General features: G+C 43.9%; 1 protein-coding gene and 1 long non-coding RNA gene across 2 annotated transcripts; one reads left to right on the forward strand and one right to left on the reverse strand.

Moving 5' to 3' along the window:
- Positions 1 to 4,278: 4,278 nt before the first annotated feature.
- Positions 4,279 to 9,009, forward strand: HTR1B (5-hydroxytryptamine receptor 1B). The gene is made up of 2 exons (XM_039528451.1): positions 4,279 to 5,952; positions 7,842 to 9,009. Exon 1 carries the CDS (start codon positions 4,740 to 4,742, stop codon positions 5,892 to 5,894), a length of 1,155 nt encoding a protein of 384 aa, XP_039384385.1. The 5' UTR covers positions 4,279 to 4,739; the 3' UTR covers positions 5,895 to 5,952; positions 7,842 to 9,009.
- Positions 8,805 to 14,859, reverse strand: LOC120400082. Its single transcript, XR_005595525.1, has 3 exons — positions 14,750 to 14,859; positions 11,787 to 12,187; positions 8,805 to 9,173 (listed from the first exon to the last, which is right to left on the reverse strand). It is a non-coding gene; the product is annotated as an uncharacterized LOC120400082 (long non-coding RNA).
- Between the last annotated feature and the right edge of the window lie 512 nt (positions 14,860 to 15,371).

Consider the following 15,371-nt stretch of genomic DNA (forward strand, 5'->3'; position numbering starts at 1 on the left):
TGCACTCCTTAGGTGGAGAGAGAATAAAAGACACCCTTCAAAGTCTGCAGCATCTTTCACTATGGCCCAGATCTTGAGAATCAGCATTCACAGCCCAAAGAGAATGGATATACAGTTTCCCAAAGTTTTCTTTCCCCTTTTTATCAGGAACCCCTATGGAGTAGCTCCACAGCCTGGGTGGGAACATTCCTTCTCCCCCGACCCCTCTATGGAGATCATCAATACATAACCTGCTACAGTGAGCCCAGTTAGGAAGTTGTCTTTTACCTTATTGCCTGTCATTAAGATATTGCCAGTTCAAGCAGTATTCCCAGTAAGAAATATTGGGCATATTTGCCAAAACAGTAAGTGGGGCCAAATATGGGGGCACAATTATTCCCTGGTGTAACTCTAGTGAAATCATTGAAATTACACCAATGATGATTTTGGCCTTGGGTGAATATACTCTTGATCATAGGATTCAGGGTTGTATAGCATAACTTTAAAAAAGTGAGAAGGAAAGACATTTCCTGCCAAACAGGGGACCGAGGACTGATGAATATCGATGTACAATCCCGAGAATTAAGGGAGAAGAACAACCGCAAGAGCACCCTCAGAGGAACAAGAACTTTTGATCATAAGGGTAAACAACTGCATCAATAGAGAGGCCAGAGCTCATTCTCCAGCCACGTGGTATTTGTCTTGATTAAAGGTTAGCCTGGAGGTCATAAGGTTAGAACGTTACTGTTGAAGGAAAGTGGAGTGTAAGCGAAGAGCCTTTCCACCGAAGGGAGACATGCTGTGGGAAAACAGAAAGAGTTTTTTAAATTAAAATCAATTGGGCATCACAAATTTGCCCTTCTTGGGAGAATTCGGGGGTTGGAATTCAGAGGGAAGTTGCCTAGAGGAGTTTAATCAAAAATCAATAGAAAATGTTAAATGGGAGAGGGGGAATTTATACTGCAGCAGCACGAAGAACTCACATTGTAAAATCTCTTCCCACTGAAAAGAGTCGCGAAGAATACAAAAGGCTCTATGTTATTATTTGTTATAAGTAACGATCAACGAATAGGAGGACCTCGTTGTGCTAGGCACTGTTGAAGCACATGCATAAAACAGTCCCTACGCCAGAGGGCGGGAGACCAAGCTTCACTGATGTAAAGACCGAGGGTTAATATTCTACCCTCATTTACATCCATGGAAGAGCAATTAAGCAGCGATTGAATTTACCCGCTATGTAACATGTGGACATGGGTTAATCACTCACTGCTAAATGGTCAAGGAATACATTTCCAGTGTGCAGTGAAGTGCAGTTAAATACACCGTTGTGTGTACATACAAAATAAAATACAACAAAAAAACAACGTCTGGCCCTTTAATCAAGTGCATACTTTACATCAATAGGTGACTAATCTTGGCTATATCTATCGGTTCCGTGCTGAAAAAGTGGCAAACATCAGAGGCTGATTCTTGGGAGTAAATAGGGAAGATATATACTGCTACCAGAAGCCAATGCAAGTACAGCCAAACCTTGACTATCAAAACTCCAATTAACTCAAACTCTCATCTCTGCCAAGATATTGATTGACGCTCTAGTCCTGCAGAGTTTCTAACTAGATGCTTTCAGTGAGGGCGGGCCTGGGCCTTTATGGCTTGACTTTCAAAATGCTGAGCACCCGTATCTTCCGCCGATTTGTGGGTGCTCAGTACTTCCGACATGTCTTGCTATCCAGCATGTCTTGAGGTCCAGCATCACTGCTTTTCTCGGGCGGACATTCCGTACGGACGCTAGCCTGTTTCAGGAGGTCTCTTTCCTGGACAGTTCCCTACGGACAGCAGCTCTATCAGCACACACGCAGCCTGCAAAGTCACGGTAGCTGCGGGCAACTTTTTCTCTGAGCTTCGATTTGGGGAGCTTTCTTACAGGCTTCCCCCTCCCCTCGTTTATATTTGCACATCCCTGCTTCTCAGCCTGCCACCCTAACACGCCCTTCGACTGGGCACATCGTCTTGTCTGGTCTGCTTGTCTCGTCTCACAAGACATTCCGAGTTATGACTTACAGCTGCACCGCTGGTCAGGTGGGGGAGTGTATAAACAGGAGGGAATGGCTCTATAATTCTGTGCCAACGCCGTAGCCTATGATTCTGGCTCTCTCTCTATATCAGCTTACTTTCTAAATGCTCTTTGCTTTCCAGAATTGTGCTCTAGGAGCATTTCACTGTGAGCACCCCGGAAAACACTCACTAAAAGAGAAGGCTCGCCAGCAAGAGGGAGGTGCTAACCCCTTCAGCTCCTGACATTTTACCGGGCCCACTGCACAGAACAAGCGGCTGGCTACTGGCTGCCGCTGGCTGGGCGACAAGAGCAAAGGTGCAGCTGCAGAGTGCGGGCTGCACCAGGATCACCGACCTACTCCCTTGAACAAAAGGCTCCCTGGAGGTGGTGGTGACTTTGAGGACTCAGCACTCCCGGGGAACAAGAGCAGAGCTTGCCAGCTAAAGATTGACAGTCTCAATTGTCAGACGACAATGCGGCGCCCGCTGAGGTTCCCGGGTATGGAAGATTCAATGAGATTTTTAGTGCTCTGAAGTTTTATACATAAACAACATGCACAAATCAAGTCTGTGTGTGTGCTCGTGTACGTACATATAGAGATTTCAGGAAGAGAATTCCCTTTCCTCTCCCTTCCCCAATCCGTTTTCTATACATTACCGAGAGACTCCAGCGGGAGCACCGAATCAACAAAACTCTCATATTTATTTTCCTTGCAAAACTTTCCTTTGATTGCATGTGGGAAATGACTGAAACAGCTGAAAGGACACTTCTCAACAGCGCCCAGAAGTTAGAAATCCTGTACAGTGTGTGTCCAGCCTGCACTAACACCACACACACACTTCAGGCTTAGTCAGCCGTGCGTGTGTGTTGATTAAGCATCCTCTCCATTAAATACAGTGTGAACGCTGGAGGGGGGGCTCTCTAAATGACAGTAGATGGTGCTTTAACGATCGGCTATTTGCTGTTTAGGACTTTAAGCCCACACAATAAACGGGGATTTACACAACATTAGTCCATAAAAGCGCTGGGCTCCCATCAGAGCTCTCCCCAGCCCTGTGGTTTCTCCGGGGAATGGGGGTGGAGGGAGAATTCCGACTCCGAGAGGAACCCGATAAAACTAGACCAATTCACCGGCTTGTTTTTGCCGGAAATCGAAGACTGGTAAACAACAGATTATAGCTATTAAGCTAATAAAAATCACCCACTGCCACCCTACAGCCTAATCTCCCACCCTGTCTGCTTGAGCGCTTTTGTTTGCCTGTTCCAACCGGATCCTGACTATACCTGAATACAAAACCTCCCTAGCGATGTACGGGATACGTGTTCTGGAACTAGGTTGCACACACCGTGTGAATGGGCTGCATCGCCCGCGGGCAATGCTCCGGGGTGGGGAGCGAGCTGGGCTTGGCCCGCCTACGTTAAAGCAGCCCAGTAGCTGTGTGTGTGTTGGGGGGGGGGAAGTGTCCAGCAAAAGCAACTTCCGCAAGGACCCACTCCAAGGGGGCTACAATACAGAGGGGCCGCACTATCACCCCAGCATGCAGGGGGGCGGATAAGAGATAACAGACGTTCCCAAAAGCACCAGCCCTCCCGGCCGCTCTCAGGGATCGCTGCAGCCGGGGGTATCGGGCTCACAGCCCCAGCTTTGCAGGCTCCCTGCCCCCTCGCTTGCAGCTTGTTTCCAGCGCAGAAAAGCGCCCCTCGGCCAAACCCCGGGGCCCACAGTTCCCGGCCAGGAGCGGCAGGTAGGAGAGGGGGGACCAGGCGAGAGATCCGGCCGAGCGAAGCGCGGCTTGGGGCTCGGCCCGAACCGGTTCCTCTGCCCGCTCTGCCCCGCGCTCGCGGTCTCGCGGCGGGCAGCGGGAGTGGTGAGAGGGCAGCAATGCACGGCCCGGGGGGGATGAGGAAGGGGCTGGAGGGGGCGTTAGGACCCGGGGGGATCCTCCCCGGGCGGGTGATGAGCCGCCGGGAACCCGCGCTCGGCACCACACGAGTTGCGCTGCTCCGGCGGCTCGGAGCCGGGCTGTATATATGGGGCGGAGGCTGAGCGCCTCTCACTCCCAGCCGCGTCGCTGCCTGCCGGAGCCCAGCCCCTGCCTGCCTGCCCGCCCCCGAGCGCGTGGCGGACCCTGGGGCCCCGGCGGGGGCGGCGCCTTTGCCCCCCGGCTGCTGCCGCCGCCCCTCGCGGCAACTTGCTGAAGTGGGCAGCGGTGGCGGGGCAGAGCCCGCGGAGCAGCGCCCGGCGCACAGGGCTCCCCCCGCCAGCCCGGGCGGCAATAGGCAGCGAAACCTCCGCCCGGGTAACCTGAAGCGTCCCGCTGCCCGGGGAGCGGGGCGGCCCCAGCGCCGCAGGGGGAGCCGCTCTGAACCCCTGCAAAGCGGGGGCAGGTTTCAGGCTGGCTGCGGCCCCGTGCGCTAATGCAGCGGCTTGCGCGGTGCCCGAGTTCAGCTGGCGCCACTGGGCAAGGACCCGCCAGGGCGCAGGGGAAGCGAGCAGACTCCCCCCTGGATTGCCCGGCTCGGGCGGGGATGGGGAGCGGCGCCTCTCCCGAGTCCGCGCCGGGGACGGCGGAGTTGGAAGAGATGCAGCCCGCTCCTCTGGCGCTCGCTTTCCTGGCGGGGGGAGCCGCCCGGCCATTTGCCGCCTTGGGTTGCTAACTCAACGCCCGTCAGTTTGCCGGCTGGCGCGCTGGCTGAGAAAGTGATGGAGCAAGCGACTCCCTGCCAGCCGGCACCCGACAACCTGAAGGTGCTTCAGACCAATGACTCGTACCACGACCGCAATTGCAGTGCAGAGGAAGGGATCTACCAAGAGGCCACTCCGCTCTCCTGGAAGATAGTCCTCACCATTATCCTGGCTCTGATCACTCTCGCCACCATGCTCTCTAATGCCTTTGTAATCGCGACCGTCTATCAGACAAGGAAATTGCACACTCCGGCCAACTATCTCATAGCCTCCCTGGCCGTCACGGACCTTCTCGTGTCTATCCTTGTCATGCCCGTTAGCACCATGTATACTGTGACCGGGAAATGGACTTTGGGCCAGATCGTCTGCGATGTATGGCTATCTTCGGATATTACTTGTTGCACAGCCTCCATCCTCCATTTGTGTGTCATCGCCCTGGACAGATACTGGGCGATCACTGATGCCGTTGAATATTCTAGTAAACGGACTCCCAAGAGGGCAGCTGGCATGATCGCTTTGGTCTGGGTCTTCTCTATCTCCATCTCCATGCCGCCCCTGTTTTGGCGTCAAGCGAAAGCGGAAGAAGTGTCTGACTGTGTGGTGAACACAGACCACATACTGTACACCGTTTACTCCACGGTGGGAGCCTTCTACTTCCCCACCTTGCTGCTGATCGCCCTCTACGGAAGGATCTATGTGGAAGCCAGATCTCGGATCTTGAAACAGACGCCAACGAAAACAGGCAAAAGATTAACCAGGGCTCATTTAATTACCGACTCCCCCGGATCATCTTCATCTGTCACCTCCATAAACTCCAAGGCCCCAGAGGCTTCCAGTGAAACGGGATCTCCTGTCTATATGAATCAGGTCAAGGTGAAGATCTCGGATGCCCTTCTGGAGAAAAAAAAGCTCACGGCTGCTAGAGAGCGGAAAGCTACCAAGACTCTAGGGATTATTTTAGGAGCCTTCATCGTCTGTTGGTTACCCTTCTTCATCATCACCTTGGTGTTGCCTATTTGCAAGGACGCTTGCTGGTTCCACATGGCCATCTTTGACTTTTTCACCTGGCTAGGATATCTCAACTCTTTAATCAATCCCATAATCTATACAATGTCCAATGAGGACTTCAAACAAGCTTTTCATAAATTGATGCGTTTTAGATGCACAAGCTGAATGTTGAATGCATTGTTCTCCAGGGCTGCTTCAATACACTTTGTGTCTGATTCTACAGGTAGGTTGACTATTCTTACAATGTTATCAGTTCTCTAAAAGGCTGCTCTAATGGGAGAGCGAAGTTCAATCACGCATGCAGGGCTTAGCTTCCCTTCAGAGGGGCGAATCTGTAAAAGTTTCTCCTCTAGCTCTGGTAATGACACTGATGCTTCTGATCCCGCTAAGTAGCAATGCCCTAAAAAAATCACTGTTGTGTCTCCTGGATTATGCCCTCTAGAGCCCGTAGAGCACTGTTAGGAGTTGGAGAGATTTTGGACACCTCCTTTGGACAGATCTACAGCTTGGCAGTACTTGAACTAGAAGTTTGTCGCCCAGCATGCCCTAGGAGAACTTTGTGTATCAGCTGTCTCTGCAAGCCCTTTGGCAGTCTCTCTACAGCTATCTTGCTTTTTGGTTCTTTAATTTAAAACATGACAAAATGAGCCATGTGGACGGTATAAGGCTCCAAACCTTAGCTTGTACTCGGACAGAGCAGACACCTGGAAGAATTGACAATGATGGGTTGAGGCTAACCACCTCTGACTTGCTTATACTTGAAACGGGGGGTGGGGTGGGAGGGGATATTCAGTATGAGAATAGCAACCCCATTGTGTTTGTTTTCCCGCAGCTGTGTGACTTATTTCTGTTTAGCTATTGTCAAATCACGTCTAACAAATCACACTAAATTGTACGTGCGCTCATGCCAAAGCCTGCAAGCTCCTTTCATTTTATCGCCGCTACACGTTTCTGACATTTTACATATTTAAACTCGCAGCCAACGAAGGCCCATAAGGAGTGACTCACACCAATTTGCTGTTATTCCACATATTAATACAATAATTTAGCCCAATTAATGTTAAACAACTCTATTTTTTTTAACAGATGCCTTTGCTCTCTAATCCAATTCTGCCAATCTGTCTAGGGTGAAAAAAGCAGAAGTTAATTCAGAACAGTAGACTGATCAAATAGAAGCTAATCTGATTACAATGACACTGAGTTGTATTAAGTGAGCCTTGGCGTATCTTTTCCGTGCAGGACTTTTAAAATGGGAAGCATTTTCCCTTTGCTCTCATTCGCAATAAGATTCCTTCCACTTCTAATCCCCTTGTCAGGTACCATTATGCACCTTCAGAGACTTGCTCCCTTTAATATTTGTAATGCAATATACTAAGAACCTTGATGTAGCTCAGGTCCTTGATTACTCACCTCTTTGCAAGAATTACATGAAATACATGGGACATCTGCTTTAGAAAAAATAGAAATGGCAAAGGTAGCCAGTTTCAGTGTTTCTGGTTTTTGCTCAAAGAATTTTGGAGCCTTTGGGGCATTATTTAGATAACTAAGTGCCAGAGTTTATGTAATATTCATTGGGACGAATAAATGTTGCTTCCAGATCGATAGTCCATACTACACTGTGTAAGTGCCAGTACAGCCTTCTCATTTGCACCTCTCAGGAGACTGATAAGTCGTTACTTCTCTAGACGGAAAGATCAGAAGATTTCACTGTGCAGTTGGAAATCCAATATGAATTTTTCCATCTATTTCAACTAGTTTTGGATCTGGCCCTGTTTTAGGAGTGACCTTAACTTCAGCACACTATGGGTCCCATGCTGCCTTTGTACACCCACAATTCCCTTTGGCTTCAAAGACAGTTTTGCCTGAATAAGGGTTGCAGGATCAGGATCATTTGAAGTAAGATGATTTTAATATAAACATTAACATTCTATATACAATCCCACTAAATTAAGCGCCATAAAGGATTCTATTTACTTCACATGTTGAACAACTGTGCATTTGGCATGATATGATGTAATATATATACTTTTCAGTGCCATTTTATGCAGAGTACTTACTGTCTTTATTGTGACACTTTAATAATTCTATGAATTTTTTCCTTTTTGTCTGCAGAATCAAGTTGCTATTGTAAAGACACACTGCTTGAATCCCTCCAGCCCCAGTTGTCAGATTCATGATGCTGCAAAAACATCAATACATACTGCCACCAAATTGTTCTGCCCTGCATTTCAATGTAATGACTCTTGCAAAGATTCTTTTCCAAAACACCTATCAGTTACAAAAAGAGGGCAACGGCAAATCAAGATTTAGAACTCATCTGAGTTGGAAACAAAATTTGAGAGTAAAACATCTATTTATTTTGCAGGCTTGCCTTTAACTTTTCTCTTGCAAGTTGTAGGGGTGTGCATAATAGTTGTTTGTGTCTGTATTAGCATAGTTGTACTTATGTGCACCTCTAATTTCTTTCTTTCAGCGGAAAGAGTTATTAACTTTACTTAAAAAGGGACTGGAGGAAAACTGCAGCATTTAAAAATAGGAACAAAAATGACTCCTTGGGCAGACCACGTGTGAGATGCAGGAGTGTGCAAAATGTTATATTTGTATTTCAAAACAATAGCAAATACAAATACTGTAGTAATAAGAGTCCTAGACATATTCAACTGCATCACACATATGGCTGTGTCCTCAGGGGATTTATCCTTTATCAATTGCTATCTCTTGTATTATAATTTCCTTCATAAATTAAACACTTCTACGCAAACATAAGGGAAAACAAAAGTTCTATGTGCTTTACGTTTAACCAGCTGGGACTAAGTACTGTTTGATGTTGTAACTAAAGTTTTGTATTTTTGTGTCCATTGCACACCCTTACTGCATCAAACACTGGAGAATGTAGACCATTTTAAATACTTAATAGCTATTATTCTACTCTATAGAGAGATGAAGCAATTTGCTTTGTCAAAAGAGCCACAGCACCTGCAAAATAAATATCCATAATCCTGGATAAACTGATGTCAGACATCAGTGAAATAACTCTCATTTCATTATCTTATTTCATTTTTTTCTTTATTCAGCTAAGACCTTAAGACAACTCTACTTGAGTCCAGCAGTCAAAATTAGAGTTTCAGACTGTGGCCACCTGCTGTGGTACAAGTGCATTGAGTGTTCCTCCTATGTGTAACTGAAAATGAAATACAAACAATAAAGAGCTTCACTGTGTTCTGAAGAGTATTTAGTAGCAATTGTGTTACTATCAAGAATATTTACTGGTTCACTTGGCTTTCTCAATACTGTCCTCATGGGTAAAGATCATTTGATGAGTCATTCAAGACAATGATTGATGAGCGCTAAAATTGCGAGCTGCAATCAGCAGTCAGATTTTTAATAGAGTGCTTCAATCTTGAGCCTTCCACTGTCCTTAAGTATAACTTCTATGTTTATTTTCTGTAACAGATAAATTTCAGTAATATATATTACATGCTTAATAAAAGCACAGCTTATTGCAATAAGAATAAACAAAACCTCCTTAATCACCCAAGTGACACAGTAATTAATACTCATATTTTAAAAAGAAATATGCTAGACTAGACTTTGTTTGTAGGCCTATCAGACAGGACAAGAGAAATCTATGGGATTTAATCAGCTATTATCCACATATGCTTGCCAAGAGAAGCATTTAAACAATATTAATTTACATATTTCATTCAACAGCAAATACCTGAGCCTTCATCCTTGCACATCCAAAGCTCCCATTAAATGCAGAAGGAGCGTGTGTGCATGCACGTGTGCACACGTGCACGTGAGTACATGTACACAGAATACAAAATATAGCCCACAAGTTGCAAGCACAAACAATGGTCAAAATACATTTGTAGAAAGCTGATAAAATCTAGAAGGCTTTCTTAAATCTGGAATGGCTAATTACCACCACAAGTTTTTAGAAAGTGTTCTTTTTAATTATGAAAAATATAGCATTGTTTTTTCAAAATATAAGAAAGTTTTTTTCAAACATTGGCTTAATTGATAGAAGTGCTCCAGTGACTTTTAAAATGCCTCTTTATATCTGATTTTTAGAAATTTTTGTGAAGACGAAAGCAAAGAAGAAAGCATTTAATAATACTTAGCCTACACTATATATTGTACCTTTCATTTTCAAAGCTCTTTTCAAATAGTGGGCCAGATCTTGTTCATTCCAACCTGCCACTGTTTTCGATAGGAGTTTTGAGTGTCCAAGGAAAGGAGGATCAAATCCATAAATAAATTAATACTTATAATGTCCCTTTGGGGAAGTTATGTGTTATATCAGTTTTATAGCAAGGAAAAGAGCATACGTGACTCATCAGATAAAGCCATAAAAGAAGTCAGTGACAGAGCCAGGATTAGAACGCTAACATTCCTTGTTCTCAGATCATTAGACTAAGCCCGTATTTCCAGTCACTATAGGACTGACCTTAGATACTACTAGCCCCTGTTTGTGATGTGAAAGTTTTCCTAAATGGTGGCAGAGATAATCCATCAAGGGATTATCTGTGCAAGTTTATGCTGAGTCTTTCTTTGACCTTCCAGCACAAACATGCTTCAGCTAATAATAGTCACTGTTGGGAAGACAATCAGGTAGAGATTGCACTGAATGACTAGAGGCCAGAACAAGGAATCTTGGATTAAACAGAAACCACTTTAATAAAGCCCCTTGTTACAGGATTTACTATTGGCTGAACACTGACCATGTATTTCAAACATGTAGCTAGTAAACCATTCCCACAGGAAGATCTGCAGAATGAAAAGGCACAGTACAGTACAAAGTGGCAGTATTTATGGAGCACAGGGATTCACCAGTAGGTTAAGTTAAGCACCGTTCCCTTCCCACCTCCAAAGATACACAACAGAGTGAAGTGCAGTAGGAATGAAATTAGGCAAAATATCAGTCAAACTTGTCTAGTAAACATGCAAAGGAGAACAGCAGAGACTACTCATACAGCCTGTATTTCAAGATGGAAGAAACCCCTCTGCAGGATAGATGCTAGGAAGGTATGGCCAGAGGCCTAGGGGCAACCACTCTACCCAGCATTAACTTCATTCTGGCATCTACCTTCTTAGGGAAGGTGTAGAACACATTGACAGCATGACTCCTGATTGAAATAGGCTGTTAAAGGACATGGGGTCCAGGGAGAAGCATAAAAGTTTTGGTTTAGACATGCCAGAGATCTGTGGATTTCCCCATAGATTTTAGGGCATCTGTAGGATTAGAGGGTCATTCCCTCTTACTCTTTTGAATGGTCACTAGTTCCCCAGGAGAGGATGGGGCATCAGAAATGTTCACTGGGTGAAATTAACCATTCCCCATAAGTAGAGGAGTCTTATTCTGCATCTGTCTTTAATGAGTATGTCCTTCATGCTCTTGTCAGTAAATTGCTAAAATCCTAAAAGTGCTTAGCACACTGTGTAATAAGCCTTTCTTATGAAAGCAGCATGTCTTGCTATTAGATACAATCATGATTTTTGCACAGGGCTTGAACATAATAATATGATGTTGTTAAGAATAAGAAGAGCTGGGCACTGAGGTCTGAAATACCAGGAGTCTGTGAGCTCTGTGCTTCCCATGTCTGGAGATAAAGTGTACGTGTGACAATGATGTTCTAACATTGCTGGTTGATCAGCATGCAGGTAAAGGGACACATATTTGTGAATAGTCAAGAATAATCTTAGTTAAGGTAGTGGCTCTTAGCCTCACAGCTACCACTTTCCTATACTCTTAACAGGCATTTCTAACTCTTCCATTCGTCACACAGGCCCAGGATATTTAAATCAATGACAAATCCTCTGTCCTCCCTTAATGCAATGGTTCTGAACCTTTCCAGAGTACTGGAGCCCTTTCAGGAGTCTGATTTGTCTTGCGTACTTCTCAAGTTTCATCTCACTTTAAAACTACTTGCTTACAAAATCAGACATACAATTACAAAACTAACACCGCACACTATTACTAAAAAATTGATTACTGTCTCATTTTTACCATATAATTATAAAATAAATCAATAGGAATATAAATATTGTACTTACATTTCAGTGTATAGAATATAGAGCAGTAAAAACAAGTCATTGTCTGTATGAAATTTTAGTTTATACTGGCTTTGCATAGTGCTTTCCCCCATGTACCCTTGGTGAATGAGGGCACAGTTTTGCTTTAAATGAGCACTTTTATTCAGTGTTCACAAGAAAGTCCAGAAAATCCAAGTAAATCCAATGACTTCAAAAAGGAAGGAAGTTTCTTGGGAAGGAAAGTGAAAAATGGAGGGCACTAGCCATCACATGAGTGCAAATGATGTAATTCAGATCATTACATACAGCTAGAGCTGCTATGCAACAGGATACACTTTTGAATCATGAGGCAGATGTTTGGTGCACATTCTGTATTAATCCAAGTGCAGACATTTTAATCAATTCTAAAAATGTTGCAGGCCCTGAGGAATAGGAGAAAAACAAACATAAAACCAGTGTTAAAGAAATGGAGTGGGGGAGGAACTAGGAAATCACAGAGCAGTAAACATGGTGCTAGGAAGGATTCTAGAGCCATTAATTAATATACAGCAAATAAATTAAAGCAACACACCACTCTCATGATTTTCAGGGTTGCAGAAGACAAGGAGGCCAGCAAATAGTTGAGATAAAGGAATCATTTCTACAGAGACTGAAGGAAATTATAAGTATGCTCCTAATTCAGCAAGATACTTCAGCATGTGCTTCACTCATGTCTGTTTGACTTCAAGGGCAGCACTCAGGGTATGTCTACACTGCAATTAAAAACCTTCAGCTGGCCCATGCCTGTGGACTTGGGCTTGTGGGTCTTGGCTAAGAAGCTGTTTAACTGCAGTGTAGACAGTCTGGCGTGGGCCGTAGCCTGGGCTCTAGGACTCTGTGAGGGAGAAGGGCCTCAAAGCTCTGGCTCAGCCTGAGCCCAAACAGCTACATCACAATTAAACAGCCCTGCAGCCCAAGCCCCGCGAGCCTGAATCGGCTGGCGTGGGCCAACCGCGGGTATGTAATTGCAGTGTAGACATGCCCTCTCACACTTTCAGTGAGGCATGTGCTTAGTACTTTCCTAAATCAGGGCCTGGTAGGCAAGTTGTTCAAAAGTTTCTTTTTAAGTAAATGTAAGATTAAAAGGCTTGCCTTGGAAATAGAGAAAACAGAAGTCAGGGGTGTCTGTTGCTTCACAGAAATGTAAAAAAACAGTTTGGAATGTGTGATGAAGCAGAATAGAATAGAGAACAGCTGAAGAGCAGCCTCAGTAGATTAATGTGAAGTAGGAAAGTGCACTTGTAAAGAAGCGAGCAGAAATTACAATCTCACTAGGTGTAGGTGGCATTAGGGGAAAGAGGGTGATGAATAAACAGTTTGGAGCGAGTGGGAGTGCAGTCACATCAGCAAGGGGTACTTTTCAGTGACTCTTTTCAAAGGCAGCCTTCAAATGGGTTTCATACTACTTTAAAAATGATATCCCAAATTAGAATAAATAATGGCATTCAAGACAAAGTGCCTACACAGTGCAATTAAACTATCTCACAACCACAAATTTCAGCAGGCCACTAAACACCTTGGCATAGAAACATCAGATAGAAGAGCAACAAAGAAATCTAAGCTTTTCAAACAACTGCATATTAAGCTTGAAAGATGTGACATAACACTAGACTCACTGTGCTAGGTGAAGATCTGATCCACAGAATATCACAATTACAGCACAGAAATCAATATTTCTGTAGCTGGAGAAAGAGACTCTTTACTATTCCTGTGAGAGATCAGAAACACCTCACAATCATTGTAAAAAAAAAAAAGTTTTCATTGTCTTTTGCAAAACACAGCTTTGCAGGATAAAAAAGAGATTTCATGGCTGTAGGGCTTTCTGTAAGCAATCATATATTTCAACTTCTAGGCTGAATGGTCTTAGAAAGATCAGGAAAGACATGGATCCCGTGATCAGTGTATAAAGTAATCTTGCTTTTCTGTAATTCTTTCCCTATCTAGAGCTGAGGCAAAGACTACAATTATAGTAGAAAAAAACCCTTGATCTGTCTAATTTAGGCATTAAAGAGCTTTTATTTGGCTTTCTGAATCCATTTAGGATAAGAGAGGTGGATCAAAAATAGCTCCCCTTCCCTTGGATACCTCAGGAAGTCCCAATATTGGTTGCTTAATATAACTTACCAAAATTTTGATTTCCCTGGGCATAATCAAATTATCTTTTATTACTATAAGCATAAGACATTTTTATTAAGTTGTTCAGTTTATAATTCATTCCTTTTTTCCTGAACATTTTCAAAATTATTTTCAATTACTCTGCACTATCCTTACCTGTATAATTCTATTAGAAAATTAGAAATGGAGCCAGACACTTAGAACCTTGCCCTCAAATCCTGAATTGCAAGAAATATGGTTTTCAAAAAAATCTTAAGAGGAACAGTAGCAGTAGATGTAAGAGCATCAGAGCAAAACAAGCCAGGTTCATATTTCAGTGTGACCCTTTGCAGAAAAAGGCCACTAATCACTGACCTAAGTTAACGGAAAACTTTGCTAAACACAGAGTCAGTGGCTATAGGAACAACAGACAGAACTGCAAAGCAATGCAGATTTCAGACTCAGAAAGGGAAATGTTTAAATGAAACTGAAGACACCCATAGGAGTTACTATTAGAGACTTGCCAGACCACCTTTAGTGCCATTTACTGCTCTTGATCTGCCTTTGCAAGTCCCTGATTAAGGAAAATAGTTTCTTAGAGGACTCTGGACATTTAAGGGCAATCCACAACAAAAGGGACATTAAAGAGCAATAAAGATTTCAAAGAAAAGCAACAAAATTGATAAAAGGGCTATTGGATAGCTTAGACTGCAGTGGAGTAGGGTATTCTAGAAAAAAGATGGGAAGAGAAGTGATTGGAACCCATTATTCCTGATGCTAGAGGGCATAATGATGGGAGATGCAGGTTATTTTTTTTTAACTAACAAAAAAATCGGGAATTGGGTACTTACTGTAAATATGGAGAGAGTAGACAAAAGTAACTGAGATGAAATCTTTTCATCTGAAGTATGGTGAATTATAGACTATATACAAAGAGTTATTTTTAAAACACCAATAAACAATAACATAATCTTCTACAGTTCAGGAATCAGGTGTCTCTGGTCTGTTCTATACCTGGGGGGCTTAAAGAGGGACATTTATCCTAGCATAGCAGGTCAGTGCAAAATCTTATATACCACTTATACCCTTAACACAGGGATAGCTGAGGTTTGAATTTTTTTGTAGGGCATTGTGCAAGACCACTGCACGGTGGTGAATATCACCCTAGCTGAATAAAGGACTGAATGATTCATAGGATTGATCATGGATAAACCACAACCTTTTGTCTATAAGATGGTGCTTTGGCTAAAACTCTAGTGTGGGGTTACTAATATTTAATGGAAGTTCACTAGCAACTGGGCTGAGGCTACCAGTCATTCCACACAGACTACTGGATCTGGATTGGCACCTGAACTACATTAATTTGGTCCCCTTTTTGACAGTTTGGGCATACAGATTGAGCTTTACCCTCCAAAAAGTGATCTTTCTAGGTTAGGAATTGAGACACATAGCTAGATAGTGTTGGAAGCTTGT

This window comes from Mauremys reevesii, linkage group 3 (assembly GCF_016161935.1).
Source record: "Mauremys reevesii isolate NIE-2019 linkage group 3, ASM1616193v1, whole genome shotgun sequence".
Classification (NCBI taxonomy): domain Eukaryota; kingdom Metazoa; phylum Chordata; order Testudines; family Geoemydidae; genus Mauremys; species Mauremys reevesii.

Coding starts and splice junctions, on each gene's coding strand:
- HTR1B (XM_039528451.1), top strand. CDS start 4,740: ATGGAGCAAGCGACTCCCTGCCAGCCGGCACCCGACAACCTGAAGGTG.